At 65.1% G+C, this 25,893-nt stretch overlaps 4 protein-coding genes across 4 annotated transcripts; 3 read left to right on the forward strand and 1 right to left on the reverse strand.

The window, feature by feature from the left end:
• The first annotated feature begins 60 nt into the window (after positions 1 to 60).
• CHLRE_12g510000v5 (uncharacterized protein) lies at positions 61 to 4,751 on the forward strand. The gene is made up of 9 exons (XM_001690994.2): positions 61 to 346; positions 656 to 840; positions 1,188 to 1,303; positions 1,543 to 1,637; positions 1,967 to 2,035; positions 2,359 to 2,493; positions 2,886 to 3,188; positions 3,437 to 3,634; positions 3,995 to 4,751. Exons 1-9 carry the CDS (start codon positions 194 to 196, stop codon positions 4,139 to 4,141), a joined length of 1,401 nt encoding a protein of 466 aa, XP_001691046.2. The 5' UTR covers positions 61 to 193; the 3' UTR covers positions 4,142 to 4,751.
• Positions 4,752 to 4,936: 185 nt separating this feature from the next.
• On the forward strand, positions 4,937 to 10,228 carry CHLRE_12g509950v5 (uncharacterized protein). Its single transcript, XM_043068224.1, has 15 exons — positions 4,937 to 5,228; positions 5,454 to 5,557; positions 5,812 to 5,963; positions 6,202 to 6,351; positions 6,578 to 6,667; positions 6,845 to 6,916; positions 7,104 to 7,221; positions 7,309 to 7,344; positions 7,452 to 7,634; positions 7,804 to 7,848; positions 7,992 to 8,219; positions 8,355 to 8,489; positions 8,646 to 8,828; positions 9,014 to 9,126; positions 9,353 to 10,228. Exons 1-15 carry the CDS (start codon positions 5,057 to 5,059, stop codon positions 9,957 to 9,959), a joined length of 2,388 nt encoding a protein of 795 aa, XP_042918143.1. The 5' UTR covers positions 4,937 to 5,056; the 3' UTR covers positions 9,960 to 10,228.
• Positions 10,229 to 10,261: 33 nt separating this feature from the next.
• Positions 10,262 to 14,526, reverse strand: CHLRE_12g509900v5 (uncharacterized protein). The gene is made up of 9 exons (XM_043068223.1): positions 14,316 to 14,526; positions 14,133 to 14,249; positions 13,739 to 13,865; positions 13,235 to 13,311; positions 12,919 to 13,065; positions 12,633 to 12,719; positions 12,296 to 12,484; positions 11,539 to 12,159; positions 10,262 to 11,317 (listed from the first exon to the last, which is right to left on the reverse strand). Exons 1-9 carry the CDS (start codon positions 14,424 to 14,426, stop codon positions 10,961 to 10,963), a joined length of 1,833 nt encoding a protein of 610 aa, XP_042918144.1. The 5' UTR covers positions 14,427 to 14,526; the 3' UTR covers positions 10,262 to 10,960.
• A 100-nt stretch (positions 14,527 to 14,626) lies between these two features.
• Positions 14,627 to 25,888, forward strand: CHLRE_12g509850v5 (uncharacterized protein). The gene is made up of 5 exons (XM_043068222.1): positions 14,627 to 18,066; positions 18,160 to 18,341; positions 18,567 to 18,848; positions 19,018 to 23,476; positions 23,609 to 25,888. The coding sequence occupies exons 1-5, from the start codon at positions 14,868 to 14,870 to the stop codon at positions 24,976 to 24,978; spliced, it is 9,492 nt and encodes a 3,163-aa protein (XP_042918145.1). The 5' UTR covers positions 14,627 to 14,867; the 3' UTR covers positions 24,979 to 25,888.
• Positions 25,889 to 25,893: the final 5 nt, after the last annotated feature.

Below are 25,893 nucleotides of genomic sequence, written 5' to 3' on the forward strand. Positions count from 1 at the left end.
GGCTGCCCTCGTTGCTTTTCCGGTGAGAGGTTGGCTGTGATATAAGTACCGGGAAATTACGTCAAGCCAACTGCTGAAACGTAGCACTTGGACGATTCGCAGCCCACATAATCGGCTGACCCTGAACCTGCCCTAGAAACGTTCGCGCCAGGCCCCTACTACGCCATTATCAAATTCTGCTGTAGTTGCAATGATGCAGTCTTTGAACCGCCCTCCTGCGTGTACGCCGCGCGGTGTGCCATGCCTTCCCAACCGGATGCCAGTGGCTCCGACCCGCGCCCTGACCGCTCGCCCCAGCCGTGCTTCGAAGCTAGTGGTTCATGCAGAGGCTAACGAATTTGGACTGGTAAGTGGACAGTGAGTCTGGGTGTCTTGCACACGTCACGCGTGCCAAATCACTCGGACCACAGGCGCGGGGCCTGGGCTCGCCTGTGGCTGCTCACAGCAGCCCAGGCCCAGGCCGTGGACGCGCCCCGGGTCTCGTGAAAACAACCAATTTAGGCCTGTGACAACTGATTAGCTCCCGGACTGCACGTCCCATGTGCATGAATCATAGAGCTTCCGCACCGCTGACCGCACTGCTAACACCTAGCTTCACCACGCACCTACCCACGTGCAACTCAACCCCGCACCCCACATCCCGCGCGCCCTCCAGGCCCCCGCGCAGCCCAAGACGCCATATGGCGAGATGCTGCAGTATTACCTGCGCATGGAGCCGCACCTGTTCCGCACGGCCGTGGATAGCGAGCTGGCCAAGCTGCGCGATGAGAAGCGCGAGCGCCGCGCCAAGGAGGAGACGCTGGCGGCCAGCAGCGACGGCACCGAGCTGGCGCTGTACAAGTGAGCAGTAGCGGATGATGAGGAATGGGGATGTGGTTCGGGTTGACTGGGTGGGGTTTGGCGCGGTAAGGTGCGGGGAAGGGTGGGAGGCAAGGCAGATGTCATGAAACGACGTTTTATGGCTGGTGAACGGTGCGGGCGGTGGCGGGGGAAGCGCTAGCCTGTTTTGCATCTACAAAACTCTGGAGGTACGCATGTTGTGCGGTGGGCGAACCTGGCATGCTCTGGTTCAGGCCAGTCGCGGGAGTCAGTTAGCTCCAAGACTGTGAGACAGAGCGCTCGTCCAGCGGCAGCCCGCACTTCTTACAATGCCCTCCACGGGTGTGACCCTGCCTCCCTCCCGCCAGGCGCATGGAAGAGGTGCGGGCTCGCGAGGTGCGGTCCACGCTGGAGGACCTGATGTACGTGTCCATCCTGGAGAAGTTCCTGCTGCTGGGGGTGGACATGCTGCCGCGCATGGACGGTGAGGGCCGGTGTGGGAGGGGGCGCGTGGGGGGAAGGCAGGTGCGGGAAGGCAGGTGCGGGAAGGCAGGTGCGGGAAGGCAGGTGCGGGAGGGCAGGTGCGGGAGGGCAGGTGTGTGGAAGCAGCCAGGATCAGGCGGCGGCGCTGCAAGCTTGAGAGCACTGGGATCAGTGGTCGGGGCAACGGTCCGGAGTCCGAGCCTGCGCCTCCCGCCTCTTCTGCTGTGCTCGCGCCTGCAGGCTTTGTGGACCCGCCCAACACCAACCTCAAGGCGCTGACGGAGGGCATCCACAGCCGTGAGGCGCTGGAGCTGGTGCGGGAGCACCTGCTGCAGGTAGCTGGGGAGGGAGGGGGGGCTGGGCGGTGGTGGCGGGCTGGCTGTGTGCCTGTGTGCCCGTGTGGCCGATGCGTAGCCCCGTTTTACCCGCCCAGTCATGGGAGCTCTAAGACTGGCGCCGCGCGGGGAGATGCCGGCGGATGTGCGCGTCATGGGTGTGGTGCGGGACAGCACAGGTCCACGGCTGTGCAGACACAAGGCAGGCTTGGGGGCCCCTCCACGCAAGGTCCCGCCCGCTGCATTGGTGCTGTCATACTCCACTACTCCTCTGCTCATCCCTGCTCGCCCCTGTGAAACCTGTGATTGCCACACCCGCACCCCGCCAGATCATGGGCCCCACAGCCAGCGCCTACAGCACCGCCTACGTCAAGATGAGCAAATTCCAAATGGCGCAGGTGTGGGGTTGCACACAGGGACTGTTCATGCGGCGTGTCCGTGCCGCGGTACGGCAGCCGTGGCCAGGCTTGTGCCCGTAGCCCGGGGGTTACAAGGCATGGGTAGCGCACGGCTACTGGCTGGGGCCTTGGACGGGTGTACAGTAATCAGCGCCGTATTCCTGCCACTGCCGCATAACCACTACCGTAACTGCAACCCCTCCTCCCCCATAGTACCCATTCGTTGGGCTTGAGCTTATACCCCCCCCCTATCACTTCATATTTGATACACACCATCCCATGGATGGCTACCCCCCCTCATCCCCGCACCTGCGCGCCTGCAGGTGTACGCCGCCAGTGTGATGTTCGGCTACTTCCTGCGGCGAGTGGATCAGCGCTTCCAGCTGGAGAAGGCGCTGGGCACACTGCCGCTCAGCAAGGAGGACGCCGTGGCGCGACTGGAGCGCCTGTTCGCGGCGGTGGGTAGGGGACTAGGGGTTGGGGGTTGGGGGTTGGAGCATGGGTTTAGGGGCTAGTCCGTGCCAAGCTCTCATGCAAGCGTTGGGGAATGGGTTTGGGAGGTAGCATGTTCCAAAGCCCAGGGTACCGTGGCTAAGACCTGGGACTGGAAGGGGCGTGGGCGGGTTGCTGGGCGTATCATAGCACAACAGCCGTATGAGCACCCATCCCAGGGTTTGTGCGGGCAGGGTTGGTGCAGGCAGGGTGAATTGACGCCTCGCTCAGGCTGAACGTAGGTTTGGGGTGCTTTGCGCAGCTGCTTTCCACACACGGCGGCCCAAAACCCTTCCTTCCCGTCCCCACCTCTCTACCTCGCCCCATCCACTCCCGCCCCCCGCCCCCCGCCCCCCAGGCTGAGAGCGTGGAGGACAGTGACAACCCCGACAGCGCTGATGCCACCACCGTTGACCTGGACTCGCCGGCACCCACCGCACCCTCGCTGTCCAGCCTGGACGAAGACCCAGCCACCTGGGGGCTGCGCGAGAGCGCCCGCCGCGCCGCCAGCAGCGCCGGCGCCTCCAGCTCGGGGCCGGGCGCCGCGTCAGGGGCGGCGGGTGGCGCCAGCCCTCTGCAGGGCGGTGGCGGCAGCGGCAAGCCGGCCAAGGGCAAGAGCGCGCTGCGGCGGTATGTGGAGTCGTTTGACCAGAACACCATGGTGAGTGTGGGTGGATGGGTTCACGCAGCTACCCCGAAACACGCATCAACCCCCCATAAACACACACACTGTCTTTCCTTGTGCTCTTTAACACACTGTCTTTGCGCTATGTTTTCCTTGTGCTTTTTAACACACGCACATGCCACCAATTGTGCGTTCCTTCACTAGTTCCCTCACAAGCAGTTGTCCGGCGTTTCTCATTCCCGTGTTCTCTATAATCAACCGCGCACACAACCGGGGACACACAGGTTGAGACGGCGCGCATTGTGAGCGTGGAGGGCGCGGCGCTTGTGGAGCGGCAGACCAGCGCGCTGCTGGGCGACATCAAGAAGCTGACGGCGCAGATGCAGGAGGCGGTGGGCGACGACGCCGACAGCATGCAGGAGGCCATGAGCCGCATGGCGCGAGCCGTGGAGAACGACCTGGTGGAGACCGTCACCATGCAGGTGGGTGGATGAGGTGGGGGGAGGGGGGGGGGCGGTAGGGAAATGGTCGTTGTGGCGGTGGTGGTGGTGGTGGCGGTGGTGGTCGTGGCGGTGGTTGCAATGGTGGTAGTGGTGCGGGACAGGATGCAAGGTATTGGGGGCTGTGCGTGTTGAGGCGCTGCAGGGGCGCGAAGAGCAGGGAGCGTGGCAGAGTGCAAGGAACGGTACGGGGCTAGTGAGTACCGGACGCAAGTACGTGAGTCCAGTACCACTTGATGCGACCGGTACGAACCCCTCTTGCCCCCGTCTGACGCTGCACACACACACACACACACACACACACACACACACACACACACACACACACGCGCGCGCGCACAGGTCCAGACGCAGCGGCGCTCGGTGCTGGAGGCGGTGGCGTTCGGCACCTTCCTGCGGGACGTGGAGGGCTGGGTGCAGAATGACTACCAGCTGCTCACACCTCTGCCGCCGCCCAAGCTGCCACCGCAGCAGGGCTTTGCCGCCTGAGCGGTCGTGGGTTGAGTGGCGTCAGCACTGTGTGTGGGCCCGGGAAACCCGCGTGGTCGCGGCGGGAGGGTTATTGTGAACTGGGGTGTGCCTTTCGAGTAAGGTGTGCCTGGGCCGAGAGCATGGATTGACGGCAAGGGTTTAGGCGGGGCTAGACAACCTCTCGAAAGCGGACAAAGGCAAAGCTTGCAGGAGTTAGGGGCGGGGTTGCAGGCTGTACACTAGTGTTGAGTGAAGATTGAGCCATTGAAGCAGGGAAGTGCCCGGGATGCTGGCGAGCGCGTCTGAGAGTGGTGTGTGGTGCGCCGGAAGGTTTTGCAAAGCATGGGTGAAAGTGACGGCAAGCAGGACATGCTAGCAAACGTTGACGGAGCAGCTTACTGCTCGGATTTTGCACTGCGCTATGATGATGGAGCAAAGGGAGCTGGCAAGGGCACGAGGAGGAGAGGTATGTCCGAGCCCAGGCTGTCCATCGCGAGGATGGCATGCGGGAGCACTGAGCCATCGAGGCAGGGCACACGCTGCAACTGCCTGCAATAAGCCCTTGCGGGCCTTATCAGGTTGTGCAAGATGGGACTGTTGACGCTGTCACATGTAAGTTCCAACTTCCAAGGACCACGTCCAATACTTTGGTTGTACAACGGGGGGGAATGGACAACCGGGGCAGCCTAGGTGTTGGGGCATCGTGCGGCGAAGGGCGGCGATGGGGGCAAGGAGGGAGTGTGTACATAATAGATACACCCGGCGCTGCCGGGATTTCCAGCATGTATAGAATGCTTGTATTTTGACCATCGGCCCACGCCGTTGCTGCAATAAGCTATGCAGAAAGTCGTCCAACTTTGCGTGCTGTCTTTCTAGGGTTAAGATGTAACCACCATATTCTTACACATTAATTAACAGTTTTGATTGTGCATAATGATTCAGCGTGCTGTTCCGTGGGGCGCTTTAGGCTCGCATTGCGTAGCGCTGCTTCTAACGTTCTTGGCAGCACAAGGAGCACGCGGGTTGGACATTCCGGACTCAGCTGACGGCCTTCCTTGCGCAAAGGGCGGCTACTGCTCGCTTGGGAAGGTGCAGCCGTGGACAGGTGTGCGTTGGGTCTACCCCATCGTGCCTGTGCGACTACTCGTGTGCCCGTCAGACTTTGACTCGGTGCAAGCCGTTGATATAGTGCACGGATAAAAAGTTGGCTTGGCTCGCCTGCATGCTGTTGGTTTCTTGGGGTGTGAGGAGGGACACAGCTTACCATGGGATGCGCCCCAAGTGTATGTGTACCCCTTCTTCTATGTGTCCCTTCACCTGCTGCATGCAGGGGACGTCCGTGCCAGCGCGGCGCTGAAGGCGTGTCTGGCTGCTCGCAGCTACCAGAAGGAGCTGATCCTGCTGACTGAGACACGCCTCAACTCGGCCTTCCAGGTGCGCGTTGTCACCGGTGGCCGCCGCTGTAGCAGCGACACCCGCACTAGTGCAACGCAACAGTCGTGTGCCTTCGAGCGATGGGCAGTAGCCTCCTGCCCGGCGTGCACGGCTACGGAAGTGCTGGAAGCATCGGTATCGATGGACGCCCAGAAGCACGTAGCCTGTTGCAGACCCAAGGCTCCGCGCGCCGCACCGTTCCTCACTGACTGTAAAGCTCCTCCGCCTGCACCTTCCACCACCCGATCCGGCAGGCATTTGCCGGGTTGCTGTCTCTGGGCTATGAGCACGTCATACTGCTCTCACTGGCGGAGCCGTGCGGCGCCAGCCAGGCGGTGTGGCCGCGGCTGGCGTGCGCCTACTCCAGCCAGACCTTCCAAAGCACCACCAAGTACCTACTCGACAGGTGGGCGGAGGGTTGCAAGGATTGGTACAGAGGGGGGGGGGTTACATTCATGATTATTTAAGAAGTGAAGGCGTAGCCAGGAACAGTAGGGGGGGCGGACCCAGCCAGGCCCGGCCGGTGGTGGGCACGGTAGCTCTTACCTGTGCCTGTGCCATCCGCTCCTAGCCCCATCGCCGTCTGCTTAGTAACGTGCCTGACATCCCGTGCGGTGCCTTCCCCGCCCTCCCATTGTTGACAGGGTTGTGTTCCTTGTCCGCGCGGCGCGTCTGGGCACCAACGTGCTGATGCTGGACAGCGACGTTATCCCGCAGGCCGACCTGTACACACACCTCAAGGCGCCGCACATGCGCAACACCACCCTGGCCACCATGAGGGACGGCAATGGCTGGTGCGGCGTTGCTGCTCTTTGAGCGTGTGGGCACGGAAGCTGGAGCATGTGCTTTGCTCCTGGCATGCGCGCATCATGTGCGGTAGTGTGCTACTCTGCTACGGGGCATGCGCGGCCGCCAAAGGCGCCCTGGTGCGCAGTGTGTTGCCCCCCCTCCATATGCGTGGTGCTGGCCTGCTCGAACTCAACGGCCTGCGGGACCGGTCCGCTGCTTGTTGTGCCGCAGGATCAACTGCGGCGTAGTGTACGTGCAAAACGTCGCCCCGGATGGCCCCACGGCTTATGCACTGGCGGAGGTGGTGGACAGACTGGAGAGGTACGGCAGGGAGGGGCCTGAGCGAGGAGGCACGGGTGGTGTTGGGTCGGCAGCCAGCCGCTAGGTGCTAGGTACGGAAGCGCGCTCGCCGGTTACATCGTGAATCTTGGGCCCATTTACCGTGTTGTTGCTAGCAACTGTTACTCTTGTCTGGCTGGCCCCGTGCATCCCGGGCAGGTGGGCTGAGGGCTCCATGTTTCTGTCGGCCCACGGCAACCCAGCGCACTGCTGGGACCAGCAGATGTACAGGTGCGGCGGCGCCCGCATAGGGCGGCTCGGGGGGCTGCGGGTGTTAGGGGCGCTAGGTTGCGACTAGCGTTTAAATGCCGCCTTTTCTACTTCTGCGTTATGCATAGGGGGAGGCGGGCGCGCCCTTGGCGTAGTTGTCCAGGCCTTGACATCCGGGACACGTGGTGAATGTAATCATGTGGTGCAGTGATACGGTGCTATCGACGCTGGCTGGTCGCCCAATCTCGTACGGGTGTTGGTTCCGGCACGATGCAGCACGGCGGGCGGCGTGGGACGTGGCACACCAGCGAGTGTTTGGCACGCAGGTAAACCTCGAAGGGCTCGGCTGCGTATCTGGTGCTGAGCGACCTGTGAAATGGTCGTCTTGACGCCAAGTCCGTCGTGTGCCGCAGGAAACAGGCCCGCTGGAAAACCAACACTACCTCCAGGTAAGGCACGTGCCACACATGCGGTGCCAGCACATGGGCATGGGCAGATACGGACACTGGCGTTTGCCCCCATGGCTCCCACGTGACATGAAGTGCTACACGTGCAGGGCGGCAGCCTGCCCTGGCCGGCGGAGCTGACAGCGGCGGGCTACCCCTACAAGCGCTCCGACCTGTGGACCGGAGAAATGCACGTGCCCAACACCCGCGGGGAGTGGCCCGCCGAGCTGGGGGGTCAGATGTACCCTCCGGAGCGCGGCCCAAGCTCCAGGACGTTTATAGAGCTGCTCAAGGTGAGCGCAGCAGCAACGCCAGACTTGCCTGTTTGCTACCAGGCGGCCGTGCCGCCGCCGCCGCCATGACCCGGGTGAACTTGTTTGTACATTCAGGACCGTCCGCATTAGTTGGCCCTATCCCCTCCGCAAGGCTTTTTCGTTTCCTATTTTTGGCTTCCTCTTGCAGTCGGACGGCTTGCCTATGTGGCCGGATCCAGAGGACCCCAATCAGGTGTGCCCCGTCGACCCTGGTTTTAGCATGGCAAGCCCAGCATGACCATAAAAGCGCCTCCAAGACTTGACCACGATAGCCCCTTGCTAACCTGCTGCCATACCTGCATCACGCTGTGGTTCCTTCCGCTGCCCCCAACCCAGGCCGAGGCAGGCGCCGCCAAGATGGAGATTTTCTCCTTCCTGCCGCAGTGGATGGCTGAGTCCTGGTCCCAGGCGGGATCACTGGGTTACTGGTATCCGGATCTGCGCGGGGGGAGCGCCGGCGGTGGCGGTGGTGCCGGTGGGCCGACCCCCGGCGGCCAGCCCACAGCGGCGCTGGCACACATGGTGCACGTGCCGGGCGGGGCCAGCAACAAACTGACAGTAAAGGTGCGGGTGTCCAAGGGTGGACGCATGGGGTGCACGGGGCCCATGCCCTTCAAACCCATTTGGCATTCACAGTCCTGTCAATGCGGTAGGGCAGCACTGTGCTTACAAGTATCGCACAATGTTTGTCTGGTGCAGTTGGCTTCCGGGAACTGGGACTGGGACATCGCGCACGCCGCAGCCAGGGCGCCGCCCAGGCTAGGCGGCAGCGGGCCGTTTTTGGCGTCCAACTCCGCCGCGCCGCTGCCGGACGTGCTGGCATACAGCAGCGAGGTGCGTGTCGTGCGTGTGGTGTGGCAGCGTGTGGCTTACACGTGATCCATGGGGTCTGCAGCCAGCAGTTGCACATTGTGGTGCGGACAGAGCGGGTCGTGGTCCATCATGGCGGTGAGCTGCAAAGGAACCGTGCGCATGCGTCCATGCTTGCAGTTAGAGGGCCGTGCCTGGGCGTCAGAGGAGGAGTTCGCGGCCGCCACGCTCACCCTGCTGCGGCTATCCATGGAGATGGGCAGGGCTGCCGCCTATCCCGCGCCCCGCTGCAACCTCTCCTGGATGGTGATGGGCGAGCACGCTGCGGGCGGCAACAACCGCTTGCCCCTGGCTGTCAACCACGTAAGGCCCGCCGGCGCCGCTAGGGAACCTTCAGGATCCGCAGTGGGCACATCCCAGTGAGCTACTTTCGCATCTTTCCCTGTTCCCTGCCAAGGCACGCCATTCTCCTGCTGCGCCCTGCCGCCCACACTGTGTGCATCATCCCGCTTAACCTCTCATCCGGCCAACCCCTCTCACCACCTCAGGGCGTCATGATCCCCTACGCGCCGCCCGGGCGAGGCTTCTCCGACCTGCGCTGCCTGTGGGGCGGCTACCTGCTGCTGGGCTGCCAGGCCGTGCGCTGGTACTTCTCGGGAGGGTGAGTGCGGGCGGGCAGCGGCGGGGCCAAGCTGGCAGGGTGAGCTGCAGCGGGTCTTGCCCAGTTTTGCGCTGCTTGGCATGGTTGCAGTGCGGTAGGAAGTGGTACTGTTGAACCGCACACGCAGTATTAGCTTACCCCCCATATGCAAGTAATTGCACTGCCGACGACCATCTTGGGCGCGGTATCCATAACCTCCTGAACCCACCCCTTCCCGATGGCTCAGACTGCTGGCTCCCGAGTATGACCACCTGCTGGACCGGCTACGTCAGGAGGGCGAGGCGGCGGCGGCGCAGGACTCGCAGGCGGCGGCGGCAGCACGCGCCGCCAAGCTGTCGCGCTGGGGCTTCGGCTCTGGGGCCGCGGGCAGCAGCCTGCGTGACACGCTGCGCAACACCACCGGCAGTAGCGCGCGAGTGGTGACGGTCCCGGCGGAAATGCTGCAGCCGCCCGCGGGTGCGGCGGCGTGGGACGTCAACGCTTTGGCTGCCAAACTGATGGCGGCGCATGGCGGGCTTGGGAGTGGGCTCCTGCGGTCGCCCGCCGCTGCGCTGGCCGCGATGAAGGCTGCTGGCAACAACACCGCGGTCAGCGGAGATAGCAGCAGCGGCGCCTCTAGTGAACGGCCGGTCGTGTTAGTGCTGTCGGAGGTGCCGAAGCTGACGGAGGTGGTGGGAGAGCGGCATGCAATATTCAAGCGGAATTTAGAATCAGGAGACGATCGCGTTCGTTTCAGTTGTGAGTGGATGCGGACTGGCAGACCCTACCGCCGAAGGCATCGGCTCCGGATGGCTGCCACACATAGGAGGTCAAGTAACAGGCGGCGCGGGTGATACGGTAGAGCTGTCTTCATAGGCGTGCGGGAACCGCGGAGACGCGGAGTGAAGCGTGAGTGCACACGTATATGCAGTGTTCAATTCATTACAGCATCATCGACAGTTGAGTGCCGCGGACAGGTCGGCTTACGGCTCCGGGAGTCCGGACGCGGGGGGGGGGGGGGTATCTGTCTCTGGTGGCAGGGGCATCCAGAACTTCTTGCCCATCGCTGCGTCGCCACAGGACGTATGTGCGCCTACAGGAAACAGAACGGTGCAAAAGGGCTAGCCGCGAGCAAACGTGCGAGGCATCGGCAATCGTGAAGGATGATTTACAACTTAGCAGCGTTCCGCGGGCAGGACAGCGAGATACAGCGAGGATCCCAACTGAGTCAATGCTGTAGTACGGTATCCACCTGGCCATGTCGGCACAACCTACACCCGCACACCGTCAGCCATCCTCATGCCTGACGTTGCCACTCATGACTCATCTCGTCTGCAGTCTGCACACCTCTCTCGGATCGCTCTCTCACGCGCGCGCGCTCACACTATCTGCTCGCCCAAGCCTTACGTTGGTCCTGCCATCCCACAACCCATCACTCAGCAGCTCAGCTCGAAAGGCCCCCCACACACATGCTCGTTCTGCAGCGCGACCATGTGGACATGGCTGCACTCCTTGCACAGAAGTGTGTACAGTTAAAAACATAGCGGATCCGGCGCATCAGCAAAGTGCGCAGACTTAGGCACCCATACAGGTTTACTCACATATCCATGTGGATAACCCCACGTTGTAGACCATTGTTTGCCTGCCCCCCATGAATGGTGGATTCAATTGTTAGCGCCGTGCGTTAGCGCCAAGGCTGCGACATCAAGCCAAGGTTCGTTAGGCTTTCCGCACGTCCTCCCCCGCCCCCGCCGCCTAAACCGCTGGTAGGTGGCACGTGCTTCCAGCAACAGCAGCAGCCCCCTCATCTTCACACACCGCCCGCCACCAATGCTGTCTTGCCACCGGCTGCCGGCTACACCATGGCCAGCAGGTCCAGCGCCGGCGAGGGCCGCAGCAGCTCCTTGCGGTCCGCGGGCGAGCCACGCAGCGTCACACTGGCGGAGAAGGTGGCCCAGGGGAAGGCCTCCATCATGTCCCGGTTCAACTCGTCCAGCCCCCACTCCCAGCGCGAAAAGATGTTGGCGCCATTGCCGGGCGCCAGCCAAGCCGCCGACGTCTGTGTGGCCTTGGGGCCGTCCAGCCATGCGAGGGAGGAGCCGGTGGCTGCGCCGCCGGCGTCGGCGGCGGCCGCCGCCGGCTTTGCGGCGCTGCCGAGCACCCAGAACTGCCCGATGGGGCTGTAGCGCTCTCCCAAGCCGTCGCCCATGACCTGCAGGTGAGCGCATGCGTGGGCAGGAGAGGGCAGCCAGTGACGCAGGTGATGATGCAACCGCATATGTGCAACTGGCAACCTCAAGGCCCGGCACAGCCACGACCCGCATGCCCGCCAAGTGCCCCACCGCACCCAGCTCTCCCTCTCTGGCCCTTTCCCCGTCTGCACAAACGGTTGCACAAATGTTTGCACGCCGGGCGCGGCCTCCCCCGCCCCACCTGCAAAAGGTGCAACAGGCCATCCTTCCAGTGCGACTGCTCCTCCTTGCGCCCGTGCCCATGGCCCGCCGGCTTGCTGGCGCCCGCCGCACCCGCCATCAGCAGCGACGCACGGCGCGCTCGCCCCGCCGGCGACGCCCCGGAGGCGCCCGCCGCCGCTGCCGCGGCGCTGGTGAAGCTGCCGGCACTGCCGGACACAGACCCGCCCATCCCCCGGCTGAAGCTGCCGGCGCTCGCGCTGGGTGACATGCCCCCTGACGCCATGGCCGCCGCTGCAGCACCCTCCGGGATTTCAATGCTCCGCCGCCGCCGTGCGGCTGGCCCCGCACCGCCTGCTCCCGTGATGCTGCTGCGCGCCCCCGCCGGCGCGCGTGGCCCCGTCGGCAGCCCCGCCGCCGCGGCCTCCGCCTCCGACATGGATATCCGCAGCTGCATCAGGCGGTTGGACTCGCCGTCCACGGCGGAGCTGGATCCGAACAGGCCGCCGGGCTGGCACACACGGCCCAGCATGGGCGGGTCCAGCGGGCGGGCCATGAGGCGGTTGGGGCCCGCGGCGCGGCACCGCGACAGCGCGTCCACGCCCTCCGCCACGTGGCGGCACCACTCCTGCACCGCAGTGACCTGCAGGCAGCCAGGGGGCGTGTCACTGCCCACTTTGGGACCCAGGACTGTGCACGCAGCCAGCCTACTCGCAACGCCACTTGCGGCTAACGGCCTTCCCCCTCCTACAATCCCCAGCGTCTGCAGGGCTCCCCACCTGCGATGACCGGGAGATGGATGCAGGCGACAGCACGTCATCCAGCGGCAGCCCTGACGACTCCACCGCCGCAGCCGCCGCGTCCGCGTTGGCGTCCCGCGCCGCCGCCGCCACAGTGTACAGCTCGCTGGCGGCGGCGAAGAAGGCGGGCGAGCCGTCGCCGTGCTTCCACAGCGTGTGTAGGCTCAGCTGCGGACGACAGGGGTGTGGCCGCGTGGGGCATGGGCATGGGCACCGCCAGAAAGGTGTGCGTTCGAGAGCTACGCAGCACGTGCGTGGCTGCCGCGGTAGGCTGCTGCAAAGCACCGTGCCCTTATTTGCGAGGCCTTTGGCTCACCTGCCCCACGTCCACACCCATGTGCGCCAGCGTGCGGGTCATAGAGCTGGTGGCGAAGAAGGGCGCACCGAAGGCGTAGCTGGACACCTGTTTCACAAGCCAATTCCGAACACAAGCGCCCACCCACCCGTAAAACAGTGTTTGAGCCGGAGGAGAAGCACGCGGAACGGTACCTGTGCCCGACACGTCCCGACTACCGGAACCCACACCACCACGGCGCCGGCCTCTCCCACTCTTCAGCGTACGACCGACACGCGCACCCGGCACTCCCCAGTGGGCCACTCGCCTTGTTGTCGGCCAGGTTGAAGGACAGGTTGATGCCCATGGCCCGCGCCTGCGCCACCTCCTGGTGCAGCTGCAGCAGCACCCGTGTCGCGAACAGGTGCGCCACCAGGCCGCCGAACTTGTGCCCCGTGGCCACCAGTTTGTACCCCTGCGGCCGCGGGCAGAGCGGGGGGCGCGCATCACACAAACACAAACACACACGCACACAAACTTTCAAGCTGTGATTGTAACGCTCCTACCAAGTGCCACAGATACCAACACTCCGCCTGCGCCCCTGCCGCCCTGCCCGCCGAGTCTGTGCCCTTGGCTGCGCGCACCTGCCCCAGCAGGCTGAACACGCCGCCCATGGGCAGCGCCTCCAACACAGCCAGTGCGTTGCCGTGCACGTTGCAGGCTGCAGGCAAACAGCGTACGGGAGGAAGGGGTTGCTGATACCCTGCCTGCCAAAACTACCCTGCCTGCCCATGCTATCCTGCCTGCCCATACTACCCTGCCAGTGCACGCAACTTCTCTGGCAGAAGTTGCGTGGGGCCTGCCTGCCTGCCATACACCCCGCCGTCGCCCCCAAGTGGGCACGAAGCATAGGGTGAAGGCGGTCCCGTCGCTGGATGGTGGCCGCTATGTGCGGGTGGGGTGCGGCGCCTGGGCTATGGGGGGGGGGACCCTAGGGCCCCGTCAACCCCGAGACCAGGAGAAGATGAAAAGGCCGCGGTGCATGTGATACTGGTGTGCGCGTAGATACGGTAGAAGGTTTCGTTGACCGTAAGGGGGCCCATCTCGCTTTTGTTGCTATTGCAAGCCCGCGCAAACACAGCACTCACTAGTAGCGCCAGGAAAGCCGCTGGCGCGCTGCGAGGTGAGGAAGTTCGCCAGGGACATACCGCCCACTGCGTCATGTGCTGGGTGGCGCATGGAGTTGGAGAACGCGATGAACACGGTGGGCACTACCTGCGGAGCAAGCTCAGGAGGTTTTAGTTGGCGAGATAGCGGCCGCAAAGGGGGTTGCCGCCGCAATACCTGCCGTATCCGCCTGCCGTGCCCAACACGAGCCGGGGGCACACTGTCCTACAAAGCGGGCTGTTGTACCGTCGCCAAGAGGGCCACATCCCTCTGAGATAGTTGTCAGTACTACCTCGGTAACGCCGCATGTTGGTCCCATGTGTACTGATGTTGGCGCGCATACCGTTCCGCGCTCACCCGAACCACTCCGCGCACCTGGTAAGAAGCCTTGGTGCTAGGACCATACTGGATGGTATCTGAGCTCAGTGCTACCAGCGCCCGCAGAGTCCCGGACTCGATGATATTCACATCCGTCAGGTTGTGGTACTCTATCTGTATGACATATCGCACAGCGTTTAATGCCATGCACACGAGGCACCCAGAACGTGCTGACCGCACCTTCTCTTTCAGCTCCTGTAAAGGGTTCAAGGCGTCAACGGCTGAGGCTAAAATGAAGGAAGTTTGGCAAGCAAGCTCTTGCTCGTTCGTAAGCTTGCACGCGGCCGCCATGGAAGCGCAGAAGAAGTTTCGCCCTTCCCAAACGAACTATAGTGTGAAATTGACTAGAAGGCCTGAGCAGCTTTTGGTGATAGTGGGGAGCTACAAAGTCGGCTTTGCTTGCATATGCACACGGCAACAAATGAAATGAAGCCGATGACCAGAGGGTCTGACGGGACATCCGCTCATCCGGGCGTCTCTCCGCTCATCTTGACATCGGCAAACCCAGCTTTCCCTCAGGCTCCAGCGCTTCTAGGTTGGGACTAGCATATATTTTAAAGCACATGACAATACTACTTCAGCACGAAAGGCAGAAGTTCAGCCTGCAACCTCAGGAATCAAGACATTTGCGTGTGCTAATGTTTACATGTTAGCATGTGTTCCGCTTTACGCATAGCGGCTACGGCTGTGGGCAGCGAGAGCGCTCTCGTTTGACCGTGTTCCCTTCGCGGAATGGCTGGACGTCGCCCCTCTAACGCGGTGGCGTTGGGCGACTGGTCTGACCTCTACAATGAGTTTCTGGCAAGCGAGCGAGGGGTAGAAGTGATGGAGGGCACGAGCGGGCCGTTACTGAGTGCACGGGGCCCAACTTTCGAGCTCTCTATGGCAGACCTCAGCGGCACCAGCGCCCCGGCGGCAAACCGGGCGTCGCAGCTTGGCGTAGGTGCAGGGCCTACGTCAGGCGCTTCAGCCTTCATTGCAGAGGTGGTGGCAGATGAACTGGTGGACGAAGCGGAGGCCGTGGAGGCAGAGTTGCTCCGTCGCTTGGGGGATGAACCACCTGCGCCGAGCAGCGTGCCAAACACAGGCTGGCCACCGCAGCATTACGCAGCCCTCCAGCAGCCGGGCCAGGCTGGTCGCATGAGCGCCGGCTTGCGCTCATCGGGACCGGCACCGCTGCCGCCCAACCTCGCGCGCCCGCAACCATTTTGCACGCCCACGGCCGTGGGGGTGCCTGGCAGCCTCGCTGTCAGCCGCCAGGCATGGCAAGCCCCTGCAAGCGTGCCCACAAAAGGGCAAGCAGGGATTGGCGCTGGCTACCATGTGCCATCTTCACAGCGTGACTCGGTACTGCGTGCGTCGGTACCATCTGCGGCCTACGGCGCGGCAACGGGGATACCACAGGGCTGGGTGCCTGGCTACGGCTACGGCCACGGCGATGCCGCTTCCTCAGGAATGGTGCCCGAGCCTACAACAGCGCTGCGCCAGGCAATGGGTATGAGGAATATCCCCGTGCGTACCTCAGCGCCCGCACCACTGGGCGGACGCCCCGGCGCCCGTCGTGACGTGTCGCCAGGGTCTATGTCGCGCCCCAGCCGCGGCCAGCCCAGCAGCTACGCGGCCCTTCACACGCAGCGGCAGAACAGCCCCCCGCACTCTCGCGGCATCGGGATAACTGTGGGCAATAGTGCGGGTGGCACTGTAGGCGGCGGAGGCGGCGGAGGCGGCGTGGTTGGACCTGGCGTGGGCAGCTCTGTCGACCGCGAGGAGATGTTCGAGGCACTGCACCGCGGCCTCTCGCCCCATCGCCTCAGGGCGCTGTACCTGCCGCCTGGCACCGATGGAGCGGCGGGGCCTGGTGCCTTCGGCCGGCGGGAGTCAGGGCCGGGTGGCAGCTATGTCACCGCATCAGCGCAGCAGCAGCAGCAGTACCCGCCGTATCAAAATCCGCTCCAGCGGATTGAGAACTGGGCTGCAGCGGCAGCGGCACGGTCAGCGGTGCCGCAACCGGCCATGTACATGACCGCTGCAGGGCCGCGGGCGTCGCCGCTGCGGCAGTCAGCCCCAATGGCCGGCGGCGACGCCACCTCAGCCCAGCGTGGCGGCGAGCAGTACATGACCGCCGCCGCCAATGCGCAGGCGTCGCGTGGTCCTCAGGGTCAGGGTGTGGCTGGCATGGACCTACGCGCCTCAGCGCCCTCACTCGCGCCGCGTCAGGCGGCTGCACAGGCTGGCAGCCGGGCTGGGTCGCCAACTGGCGTCTACCGCCCGCCCGTCCCTCGACCAACCCCGGCTAGCGCAGTGGCTGCCTCGGCGCAGGCGCGCCGCGCAACCTCACCCTCGTGGAATGAAGCACCAGCCCGACGCTCGTTGCAGCACCCGGCCTCCGTCAGCGCTGCAGCCACGGCCGGCAGCAGCACCGCCAGCACCGTCACTGGCAACCACCGGCCCTCACAGTCAATTCAGTCACCGCTGCCTCCCCAGCCTTATCTCCATCCCCATCCTCAGCTGCGGAGCGCCGCCGGTGCTGCTGATGGCTCCTCACCTGGTGCCACGGTGCCAGCCGGGGAGCCTGCTGCGGTGGGTGCCGCTGAGCCCCTGCTTCTAGAGCAGCTGGCGCGGCGAACGCCCTCGCCCGTCGAGCCGCGCAGTCCAGGCCTGTTCATTAGCCCGCAGGCCTATCGCGAGTATGCGGCCGCATCAACCACCAGGGCTGGCCGGCAGCAGCAGCCGGGACTGCAGCCGGCCACTGCCCCGGCAGCGCAGGCGCCGAGTGCGGGCATGACGCCTGTGCATGGCGGCGAGGCTGCGGGGCTGGAGGCGGGCGGCTTCACTGCGCACGGCATTCGCGGGATGCAGCGGCGGCTGGCAGCTGGACTGGAGGAGGCAGCTGTAGAGCGCGACCGAGACGGCCAGGGCGCGGCGCGCCGCAGCCCAGGCCGAGAGCGCGACTTTGCTGGCGCCGCATTCACCGGCGCCGCTGCGTCCCCGGTCGCTACGCTGCGGCCGCCTGACATCTATGACGACGGTGTCATGCAGCCGCGTACGGCATCTCCGTACATCAGTACCGCCAGCAATGACATGTCGGCGGCGCTGGAGGGCGGCGCCTCGCCATACACCCTGGCCGCGGCGGCGGCGGCGGCAGCCCTGGCGGCGGCTCAGCGGTCCGACGCAATGGCTGCGCGGCAGCGCACACGCTCGTCTGGGGGTGGAGCTGTGGGGAGCGGGTCTCTTTTCGAGTCGCCATCCTTTGGCGGCACAGGACTCGTGCCTACAGCGCCGGCGTTTGGCGGCGTTGCCGCCAGTGCTGGCGTGGCTCCGGTGTCGTTGGTTGCCAAGGGTGTCGCGGACCTTGACCAAGCGGGGCTTGAGGCCCTGGACGCTGAGTTTGAGTTCTATGAGGCCATCACCGCCTCGCGCCAAGGCACGCAGGGCGGCTTTGACAGCCTGCCAGGAGCTGCTGCAGCTGCAGCTGCTACGAATCTGGGAGGTGACGTTGGCAACCGCGCATCTCGTGCAGGCGCTCGTGCCTTTGGCGGTGCCGGCGGTGCTGGTGCGGTCCGCGCAAGCTGGCCGTCACCCACGCACCAGAGCCCGGGGACAGCGTCCGCGTTGCCATCGAGTGCCGCAGCTACTGCAGCTGCTGCCAACGGCGCTGGTGGGCGCTCGGTGGTCGCGTCTTCGGTGTCCAGCGCCACGTGGCGAGCACACGGTGCCGGCGCTCCGACAACAGCAGCGCCATTGCAGGGGGCTGTGGGTGCACGCGGTAGCACCAGTGCGGGCGGCAGTAGCGCAGTTGCCGGCGGGGGTGCACCAGGCAATGCGGCACCGGGTGTTAGTGGCATGTCAGCTTCCGCTCTGTCGGCGGCTGCGGCGGCAGTTGTGGCCACGGCGTTGCAGCACACCCGGAGCTCGTCAATGAGCGATAACGGTAAGGCCGCAGCGCCTCGCATTGCTGTTATGTGCTCCTTGTTCTCCACCCAACCCTACTGCACCCTGTGCCCATGAACGGTATGCTTTATAGGCGCCAGCGGTGGCGGTGGTGTGGGCGGCAGCGCGCTGACGCCGGGGCCCTCCGCGGTGCTGGACACGGCGGCGCTGACGGCGCAGCTCAGCCGCCTGGACGCCGCCAGCCTGGAGGCCATTCGCGGGTACGCCAGCGGCTACATCGACGGCCGCGTGCAGGCCATGCCGCAGTACGGCCAGGTGCGGGCTGACGGGGGTGACGAGCCAACGGCAACCGACACAGAGATTGAGGATGCAAGCGTGGGCCGGCACTGGCGCTGCTGGATGGGTCTGATGCATGAACGACGTGTATGGTCCTTTGAGCCTTTGTGCAGTGCGTGAGGCTGGTGCGGCTGACCGTTTTCTCCCCCGTTCTCCGTGAACGGCTAACCCCATCCTCCTGCCTCTTCCTCCTGTCCCGCCCAGGTTCGCTCCCAAGTGGTGAAGGCCGCGGTGCTGCGGCTGGTGGATGAGGCACTGGCCGCCAGGCACGCCGGGGACCCCAGCTCGCAGCCACAGCCACAGCCGCTGCAGGTGGCTGCCGACGCGTCAAGGCATGTCGTCGCGCCGCGGACTGGCGCCAACCCCATCAAGTCAGCGTCGGCCGGTGCGGCCCTCACGTTCCTGCCCACAACCGTGCCGGCGCCGGCCAACCGCGCCAGTCCTGGCGAGGAGCGCCTGCCTGCAGTGGACCTGGACCTTGACCAGGTGTGGAGCGCTGATGGGAACAACTGTCCTGCTGGTGGCGGCCGGTGGTTAATTACGGCATGCACGCAAACCTTACAGCCGTGCGACACGATCGGTGTCTTTTGGGTTTCTTACGGCCTTGCGGTACATCCTGACTCTCCTTCCTGCCCTGCCTGCGGTTGCCGCGTAGGCCGCGCGCTGTCTACCGCGCCACAGCCCCTCGGACGGGTCGTCCGCACCAGTGCCGCCCCGCCCCGCACCAGCTTACATGTCGTCGTCCGCGCGCGCCGGTGTGGCGGCTACGCTGCTGCCTGGCAACGCCTCTGAGACCGGGTCATCAGTGGACAGCAGCCCGCTGCACGGGTCGGGCGGCCGCAGGGCCAGCGGCTCTCGCGGCATCAGCAGCCCCAAGTCCAGCGCGCTTGTAACGGAGGCCTCCCGCAGCAGCGGCGGACGGCGCAAACGCGTCAGCTGGCACAGCAACTTCGACGGCCCGCCCGGCACGCTGCCGTCTTCCGCAGGGGCCGACGGCGCAGATGCTGCTGCCGCCGCAGCGACAGGGTCAGGAGCCAGTGCGGTTGACCTTATCGCTGCTGCTGCGGCTGCCGCGGTGGCTGCGGAGCGGGCATCTCTGGAGGAGGCGGGCATGCTCACTCGCGCCGAGGACGCACCGGCTGCCAGTGACGTGGTTGCGACCGGGCTTGCCCAGGCCGCGGCCACGACACCCGGGGCCGCGGCGCCGGCCGCTGGGGTCGTTGCTGTTTCAACCATGGAGTCGCAATTTCAGGTGTCTGATGGAGTTCAGCATGATGTGAGCGAGTACTCGCCCTTCAGTGTTGCAAAAGGGCAGCGCGCCTTCGAGTATGACGACGACCAGCCACGTGCGCCGGGCCCGCGGCCGGAACCACCTCAACGGCGGCTCTCGCTTGCTGAGCGCATCGCGGCGCAGCTGTCTGACGAGACGCCGGTAGCCGAAGGCTCCGCACCGCCCATTGGCACGGATGCTGCAGGCCAGGTCAACAAGCCAGTGTCAACTGCTGGTGCGGACACGGCGGGTGCGGACACGGCTGCAGGGTCGGGCAGCGCCGCCACAGACGGGACGCAGCAGGAAACGGGCGCCCTGGCCTCCGCTGCAGCCGTGATGGCTCGAGCGCAGCTGCATGATGCCTTGGCGCAGCGGCAGCGGCCAGACGTGGCCGCAGCTACTGTTATTGCGGCTGTTGCGCCCATGACCTCATCGGAGGAGGAGCAGGCGCACGGTGCACCCGTTGGTGCAAATGTGCCCACGATAGCCGCAAGGCCGGTGCCCGTGGCCGCGGATGAGGCTGCGGCTACTGCCTCGGATGGCGCAGTCATCATCCCCACGCTTTTGGACGCGCCACGTGAAATGGTGACAGTCGCAGAATCTCCGATTGCAGTCGCAGCCGCCAGCAGCATTAACGGATCACCTGCGCTAAAGGCGTCGCCAGCGACTGCATGTGCACCTCCCCTCCTTGCGGAAGCTGTTGGAGCCGGTGATGGGGAGCCGGCAGTGGCTGCAACGCAGCATCCAGAGCAGAGCTGTGCTGTCGGCGCCGTGGACGGAGAACGCGTGAAGGATCTCGCGGCTGACGCCACGACTGTCGCTGCAACTGCCGCTGCAGCAGCTGCTGCGAGCGCATCCGCTGAAGCCTTCGCCGCTGGCAGCGCCGCTGATGCCGTCCCAGTTGCAGCGTCCTCGGCCTACAAGGAGGCCACTGCCGTGCCTGCCTCCCAGCAGCAGGCACCGTCGGCGAACTCCATCTCAGATGGTCCCGACACGGCCGCCGCCGGCCATCACCGGCCACTGGCAACTTCCTCAAGCGCTGATGGCTACTTGACCCGCTCCCCGGGCAGCACCGGCGACGGCTCAGACCCAGGCGCAACACCGGGCTTGCCGGCACGGGCCAGCACCAGCTCGGGCTCCGGCGCGGCGCCGGGGGCTGCATCCGTGTCTGTGTCTGTGCCTGTGCCGATGCCGGGCACTGCAAAAGCCAACGCGCGAACAGGGCCGCACACGCCGGGCGTCACTGGGCTGAACGTGGGCGGTGGTGTGTCTGCGCGAAAGCTGGGGGCCAGCCCTCCTGGCTATCAGCCTCAGACGCACATGCAGTCGAGCGGCGGGGTGACGAGCCCTGGCGTCCGCATGTCCACGTCATCACCCACGACCGCTGCTTCGAATGCGAACACGCTGGGCGGTGCGACAGCGCGTGGCGGTGCGACCGCTGGTGGTGCCAGTGGCGCTGGCATCGTGCTGTCGCGCCCCGCAGGCCCCACCTTCACGTCACCGCCGCAGTCGCCTGCCTCCATGCGGCCTTCAAAACTGCAGGCGCTGTCATCCGGCTTCTCGGCACGCGTGGTGCAATCCAGCGGCGGCGCCGCTCCCCGTCATGCCGCGCCTGGTGCGGGCAACACGTCTTTTTCGTCCCTGTCCTCTGGCGGCGCTGGGCCGCACCCTTACCAGCCCACGTCACCGGCTCCGCAGCATTCCATCTCCAACAAGATAATGTCCATCGTGTCGCCCACCGCGTCTGGGTCTGGGCATCACCCGGTCCGCTCCGCAAGCCGCGGCGGTCGGGATGTGGGGCAGGCCACCAGCGCCATCACTGGCGCCACTGGCGCTGTGCTCAGCGAGCAGCTGCGGCACGATTCGCTGAAGTTCGTGCGACAGCTCGAGGCTGCGATTGCGGAGCAGGCGGCGGAGGCGGGGCAGTCGGAGGCGCAGAGCGCGCAGGCGGCTATCCGCGGTGCAGAGCTGGAGGAGCAGGCGGAGGAGCAGGCGCTCAAGGCAGATGCCGTTCAGGCCCCAGTGGCTGCACAGCAGGAGGCAGCTGCTGTGGTTTCCCCTGCGGAGGCGGCGGTTGAGTTTCCGGAAGTGCAAGCTGTGGGCAACGCAGTGCATGCAGCGCCCAAGCGGGAGGAGCAAGGCATCCTGTCGGCCACCGCTGAAAGCGCGACTGGCACTGCGCTCGTGCAGCCTGCCTCCCCAGAGGCGGCGGCGAGCGAAAAGGCGCCTGATCAGAAGCAGGGCTTAGCGGCGTCGGTCGAGGCATCGCAAGCCATTGCGAGCAGCAGTGCTGCTGCAACAGCTGCAGCAGTGCCGTCAGCTGCGGAAAACGGCAAGATGGGCCTTGAAGCCCTGCACACGCCTCACGGCGAACCGCCGGCGGCAGTGGCGACTGGCGCGCACGTAAAAGCAACAGCTGTTGCGGCCGCAGCGCCTTTCGCCGCAGATGCCGCTGTGCAAGCAGCAGCCGGCGCCGTGGCGACGGAGCAGGCATCGGCAACGACAGAACACGTGCGCAGCGAGGCAGCAACTACTGCACCCGCGGCTGCAGTGGAGGTCAGCAAGGCACCAGCACCGCCTCCAGCAGCAGAGCCAGCGGCAGCACGCACCACCGAGGTCGCGGCCACCAGCGCGCCGGCCCCTGTACCTGGCAGTTTCCGCTCGGCTGATGCTGCGCCAAGTGTTGCACCGGCCGCACAGGCGCCTGAGAAGGGCCATGCGGAAGCGGCTGAGCCATCAAAGCCCGAGCCTGAGGTGCCAGTTGCCCCTCCAGCAACTGCTGCACCTGCAGTCGCCGCCGCTGCCCCGACATCGCCAGCAGTTGCGCCAGTGCAGCAACCCGGACCGCAACCGGGCGCCGCTGGCGGTACCACGTCTGCTGCACAGGGCAGCCCTGGCGCCAGCTCGCCCGCACGCGGCGGCGCCCCTCGCGGTGTGACTCTGACACACTGGCGCGGCTCCGCAGGTGGCGCGTCGCCGACCAAGACCGCAAGCAGTGCAGCAGCAGCCGTTGGGGCGTCCAGCGATGCCGCAGGGCCCCCCGCTCCCGAGGTCAGCAGCTTGTCAACCCTGGCTGCGCCAGCGGCTGCAGCATCAGCAACGACTCTGCCGCCGACCGCCCCCTTGGTGCCCGAGACAGCGGCCGCAGCAGCAGTTAAAAGCTCAGAGCAGCTGAAGCCTACAGCTATGGACAAAGAGGTGGAGCCAGTGACGGCACCGGCGCCTACACCTGCCGAGGCGCCGAAGCCGGGTGCAGTGGGCGCCCTGCCTGGCTTACAAGCAGCGGAGCAAGCGGAGAGGCAAAGCGCCAAGGGGGCCCCAGAGCCCCCGGCAGCATTGCAGGAGGTAGAGCGCCCAGCTGGTGCTGCCATTGGCCCCACACAACCCACGGCGCTCACCGTGGTATCGCCAGAGCCTGCCGCCCCTACCGTCGACGCGGCTCCAGCCGAGCTTGTCAGAGACACAGCAACTTCGGCGCAGCCTGCGGCGGCTGCGCCTACCAGCCCTACTCCCAGTGCAGCTGAGAACGTCGCGGCTGGCGCGCAGCCCGCACCGGCTGCTCCTGTGCAAGCGGAGGATGGTGGAGCGCCGGTGACGCCAGCTGGCGAGGTTGCATCTGCCAGCGCTGCCGTGACCACGGAAGCTCCTGCGACAGAGGAGGCGCCTGTGGCAGGTGGCTACCGCCTGAAACTCAGCCCCAGTCTGAACTCGGTGGTGTCGGCAGCGGACACGCCGGACGGCAGCGGTACCACCACGCCGACGCAGCGGCGCAGCGGCCGCGACGCGCGCAGCATTGAGCCGGTGCTGGCGGAGCTGAAGACCGTCAAGTCTGCCATTGCCGCTGGTGAGTACCGTGGCTTGTGTTTGCATGAAGCACTGCCGCCGCTTGTCTGTGTATTGCTCTCCCCTTGTCAGATACGGTAGTTCCATCTCTGTACGAAACGATGTTGATGCATGCCGTAATTCACATCCGCAGGCGACCCTGACGGCTCCAGCACCGCTCGGATGACGGCGCTGCTGGAGCAGCTGGACAGCTACCGCCGCGGCGTGGAGCGCAAGCACGGCCCCAGCCACTCTATCGCCACGCAGCTGCGCATCCTGCACGCCGACATGAGCAAGTGGCTGCGCTCCAACACCGCCAACACCGCCGCTGTCCCAGGTGCCGTGGGGCCTGGTGCCGCTGGCAGCGCGCACATCAATGTTGGGAGCGGCGTGGTGGCGGCGGCCGCTGCGGCACATGGCGCCGTGCGCACGGGCAGTGCCGGCGGCAGCAGCACCGCCGCACGTGGCGCTCCGCCTGCATTGGAGGCCGTGCCTGAGGCAGCGGCGGCAGAGCAGCGGCCGCTGCCGGCGCAACAGGCTCAGCCAGACCAGCCGGGTCAGCAGTGGGCTGGGGCGGGCTCCGTGGGGCGAAGGGAGTCCCAGTCGTCTGTCAACACGGACGCGACGTTCGATACAGCGGGTGGCGGCACCGCCGCCTCCACGCCGCGCGACAGCATCGCGGACGGCGGTGGCGGCTTCTCATTCCCCTCGCACCAGGCCTCATCGGAGCAGCCGCGCGGCTCTGCAGGCGGCTTCAACGCTCTGCCGCAGCCAGGCCGGCCTAGCGGCTCGGGCCTTGCTGGAATGCAGCAGCCTGGTAACAACGGCGCTGCTATGAACCGCGGTATGGGCGGCGGTGGCGGCACGGCTACAGGGAACATGGGCAGCATGGGCACTGGCGGTATGCCGCTCAGTGCCGGCCCCGGGCACCAGGGGATGGGGTCGCGTGTGTCCTTTGCGGCTATGGGCATGGCAGGTGCTGGCGCCATGGGCCAAGGAGGCACAGGCATTGGCGCAGGTGGCATGGGCATGGGTCCTGGCGGCAGCATGGGAATTGGTATGGGGTTGTACGGAGCCGGCGGCGGCATGGCGCAGCCGGGCGTGGGCGGCACCGGCCACATGGGCATGGCTGGCTCCGGGATGATGCAGCCCGGCATGCATGGCACGCATGGCGTGGGCATGGCCGGCATGATGCAGCCTGGGGCCGGCATGATGCAGCCCGGCGCGGCTGGTGGCGGCATGGGCGGTGGCATGAGTTTGATGGAGCTGGCCAACCAGCTCAACAGCATGACCATGCAGCAGCAGGCGTCGCAGGGGCCAACGCAGTCGGCTGTGTTCATGCCGGTGGGCATGCGCGCGACCATGCCGTCGCGGACCTCGGAGATCAGTGCCGCTGCAGCGGCCACAGCAGTGACGGCAGTGCAACGGACGGCGTCAGCGTCGGCTCAGGCCGAGGCGCTACAGCAGTCGCAGTCGCTGAAGAAGCCAAAATCTAAGTGGAGCACTCTATTCGGGAAGAAGTAAAAGAGTCATATGTGTCCAAGGATGTGTTGAGCTGTGTACAAGGTGCTTATGAAGCAAGCCCTGTGTCGTAGTATGGAACGGTACGGATATTGGTCAAGGAACTTATTATATGCGCGCAGATGCAGGCACCGTAGATTTGTGTCTTGGGCACCACGCAACGGGTAACGTAGTACTGGTGCCAGAAATTTCAACACAAGCGCGTGGGGTGGACGCTGACTTCAGGTAATAACAGTCGTCGTACTGGTGCTTCTATTGCCATTAATGAAGGGCACCAGAGGGCCTCTGTAAGTAAGCCATGGTATACCGGTATCGTACTGGTGCTGCAAGGTTAAAGTCGGGCGCGTAGTCTCGCCTTCAGCAGGATATCAGGGATACCTAGTCAGCCAGCGTGGGCGTGACGCAGTGTGACGCTCATGCCTCTCATCTTTACATCGGCTTCCGCACTCCAACGGCCTGTTGCGAAACAGTGTGCATGCGCCGCATCGTGCATAGCCTAGCGCTGCTAGTGTATGCATTGCAAATGTACAACGGACAGACATAGAGCAACAATGCAGGCCATACACACTAGTACACTACCGTACTGCCACGCTCAATTGGTGACACCAATTTGGTGAAAATCACCAATTTGGTAGCACTGTAGCAGGGAACAATGTCGACTAGGATTTGCCAGAGCCCGTCACCAGTTCCTGTGCACTCTGAATTCAAGTTGGGCGAAAACACGCAAACGGGCTGCTTTGGCTAGTGGCGCTGCTTCCTACAGTAAGCAATAGTCATATAGTATACCGTACGCACAATGCTCAGTGTAGCCCCAAAGGCTGAGCAGCAGACGTACTGCGGGACATTGGCTGGATAGCGCCTACAAGCGCGGGGCTTGTGTTGCAGCTGCCGGGGCCGAAAGAGACGCTGGGTATGTTT

Source organism: Chlamydomonas reinhardtii, chromosome 12 (genome assembly GCF_000002595.2).
Source record: "Chlamydomonas reinhardtii strain CC-503 cw92 mt+ chromosome 12, whole genome shotgun sequence".
Taxonomy (NCBI): Eukaryota; Viridiplantae; Chlorophyta; class Chlorophyceae; order Chlamydomonadales; family Chlamydomonadaceae; genus Chlamydomonas; species Chlamydomonas reinhardtii.

Excerpts from the sequence above, each read along its gene's own strand:
- CHLRE_12g510000v5 (XM_001690994.2), top strand. The coding sequence starts at position 194 with ATGCAGTCTTTGAACCGCCCTCCTGCGTGTACGCCGCGCGGTGTGCCA. Across the intron at positions 841-1,187 it reads ACCGAGCTGGCGCTGTACAA|GCGCATGGAAGAGGTGCGGG; the intron begins GTGAGCAGTAGC and ends CCCTCCCGCCAG. Across the intron at positions 1,304-1,542 it reads CATGCTGCCGCGCATGGACG|GCTTTGTGGACCCGCCCAAC; the intron begins GTGAGGGCCGGT and ends TCGCGCCTGCAG.
- CHLRE_12g509950v5 (XM_043068224.1), top strand. The coding sequence starts at position 5,057 with ATGATTCAGCGTGCTGTTCCGTGGGGCGCTTTAGGCTCGCATTGCGTA. Across the intron at positions 6,352-6,577 it reads ATGAGGGACGGCAATGGCTG|GATCAACTGCGGCGTAGTGT; the intron begins GTGCGGCGTTGC and ends GTTGTGCCGCAG. Across the intron at positions 7,635-7,803 it reads CGTTTATAGAGCTGCTCAAG|TCGGACGGCTTGCCTATGTG; the intron begins GTGAGCGCAGCA and ends TTCCTCTTGCAG.
- CHLRE_12g509900v5 (XM_043068223.1), bottom strand. The coding sequence starts at position 14,426 with ATGGCGGCCGCGTGCAAGCTTACGAACGAGCAAGAGCTTGCTTGCCAA. Across the intron at positions 14,250-14,315 it reads TACAGGAGCTGAAAGAGAAG|ATAGAGTACCACAACCTGAC; the intron begins GTGCGGTCAGCA and ends TATGTCATACAG. Across the intron at positions 12,160-12,295 it reads CCATCTCCCGGTCATCGCAG|GTCACTGCGGTGCAGGAGTG; the intron begins GTGGGGAGCCCT and ends GGCTGCCTGCAG.
- CHLRE_12g509850v5 (XM_043068222.1), top strand. The coding sequence starts at position 14,868 with ATGGCTGGACGTCGCCCCTCTAACGCGGTGGCGTTGGGCGACTGGTCT. Across the intron at positions 18,342-18,566 it reads CCATGCCGCAGTACGGCCAG|GTTCGCTCCCAAGTGGTGAA; the intron begins GTGCGGGCTGAC and ends TGTCCCGCCCAG. Across the intron at positions 23,477-23,608 it reads CAAGTCTGCCATTGCCGCTG|GCGACCCTGACGGCTCCAGC; the intron begins GTGAGTACCGTG and ends TCACATCCGCAG.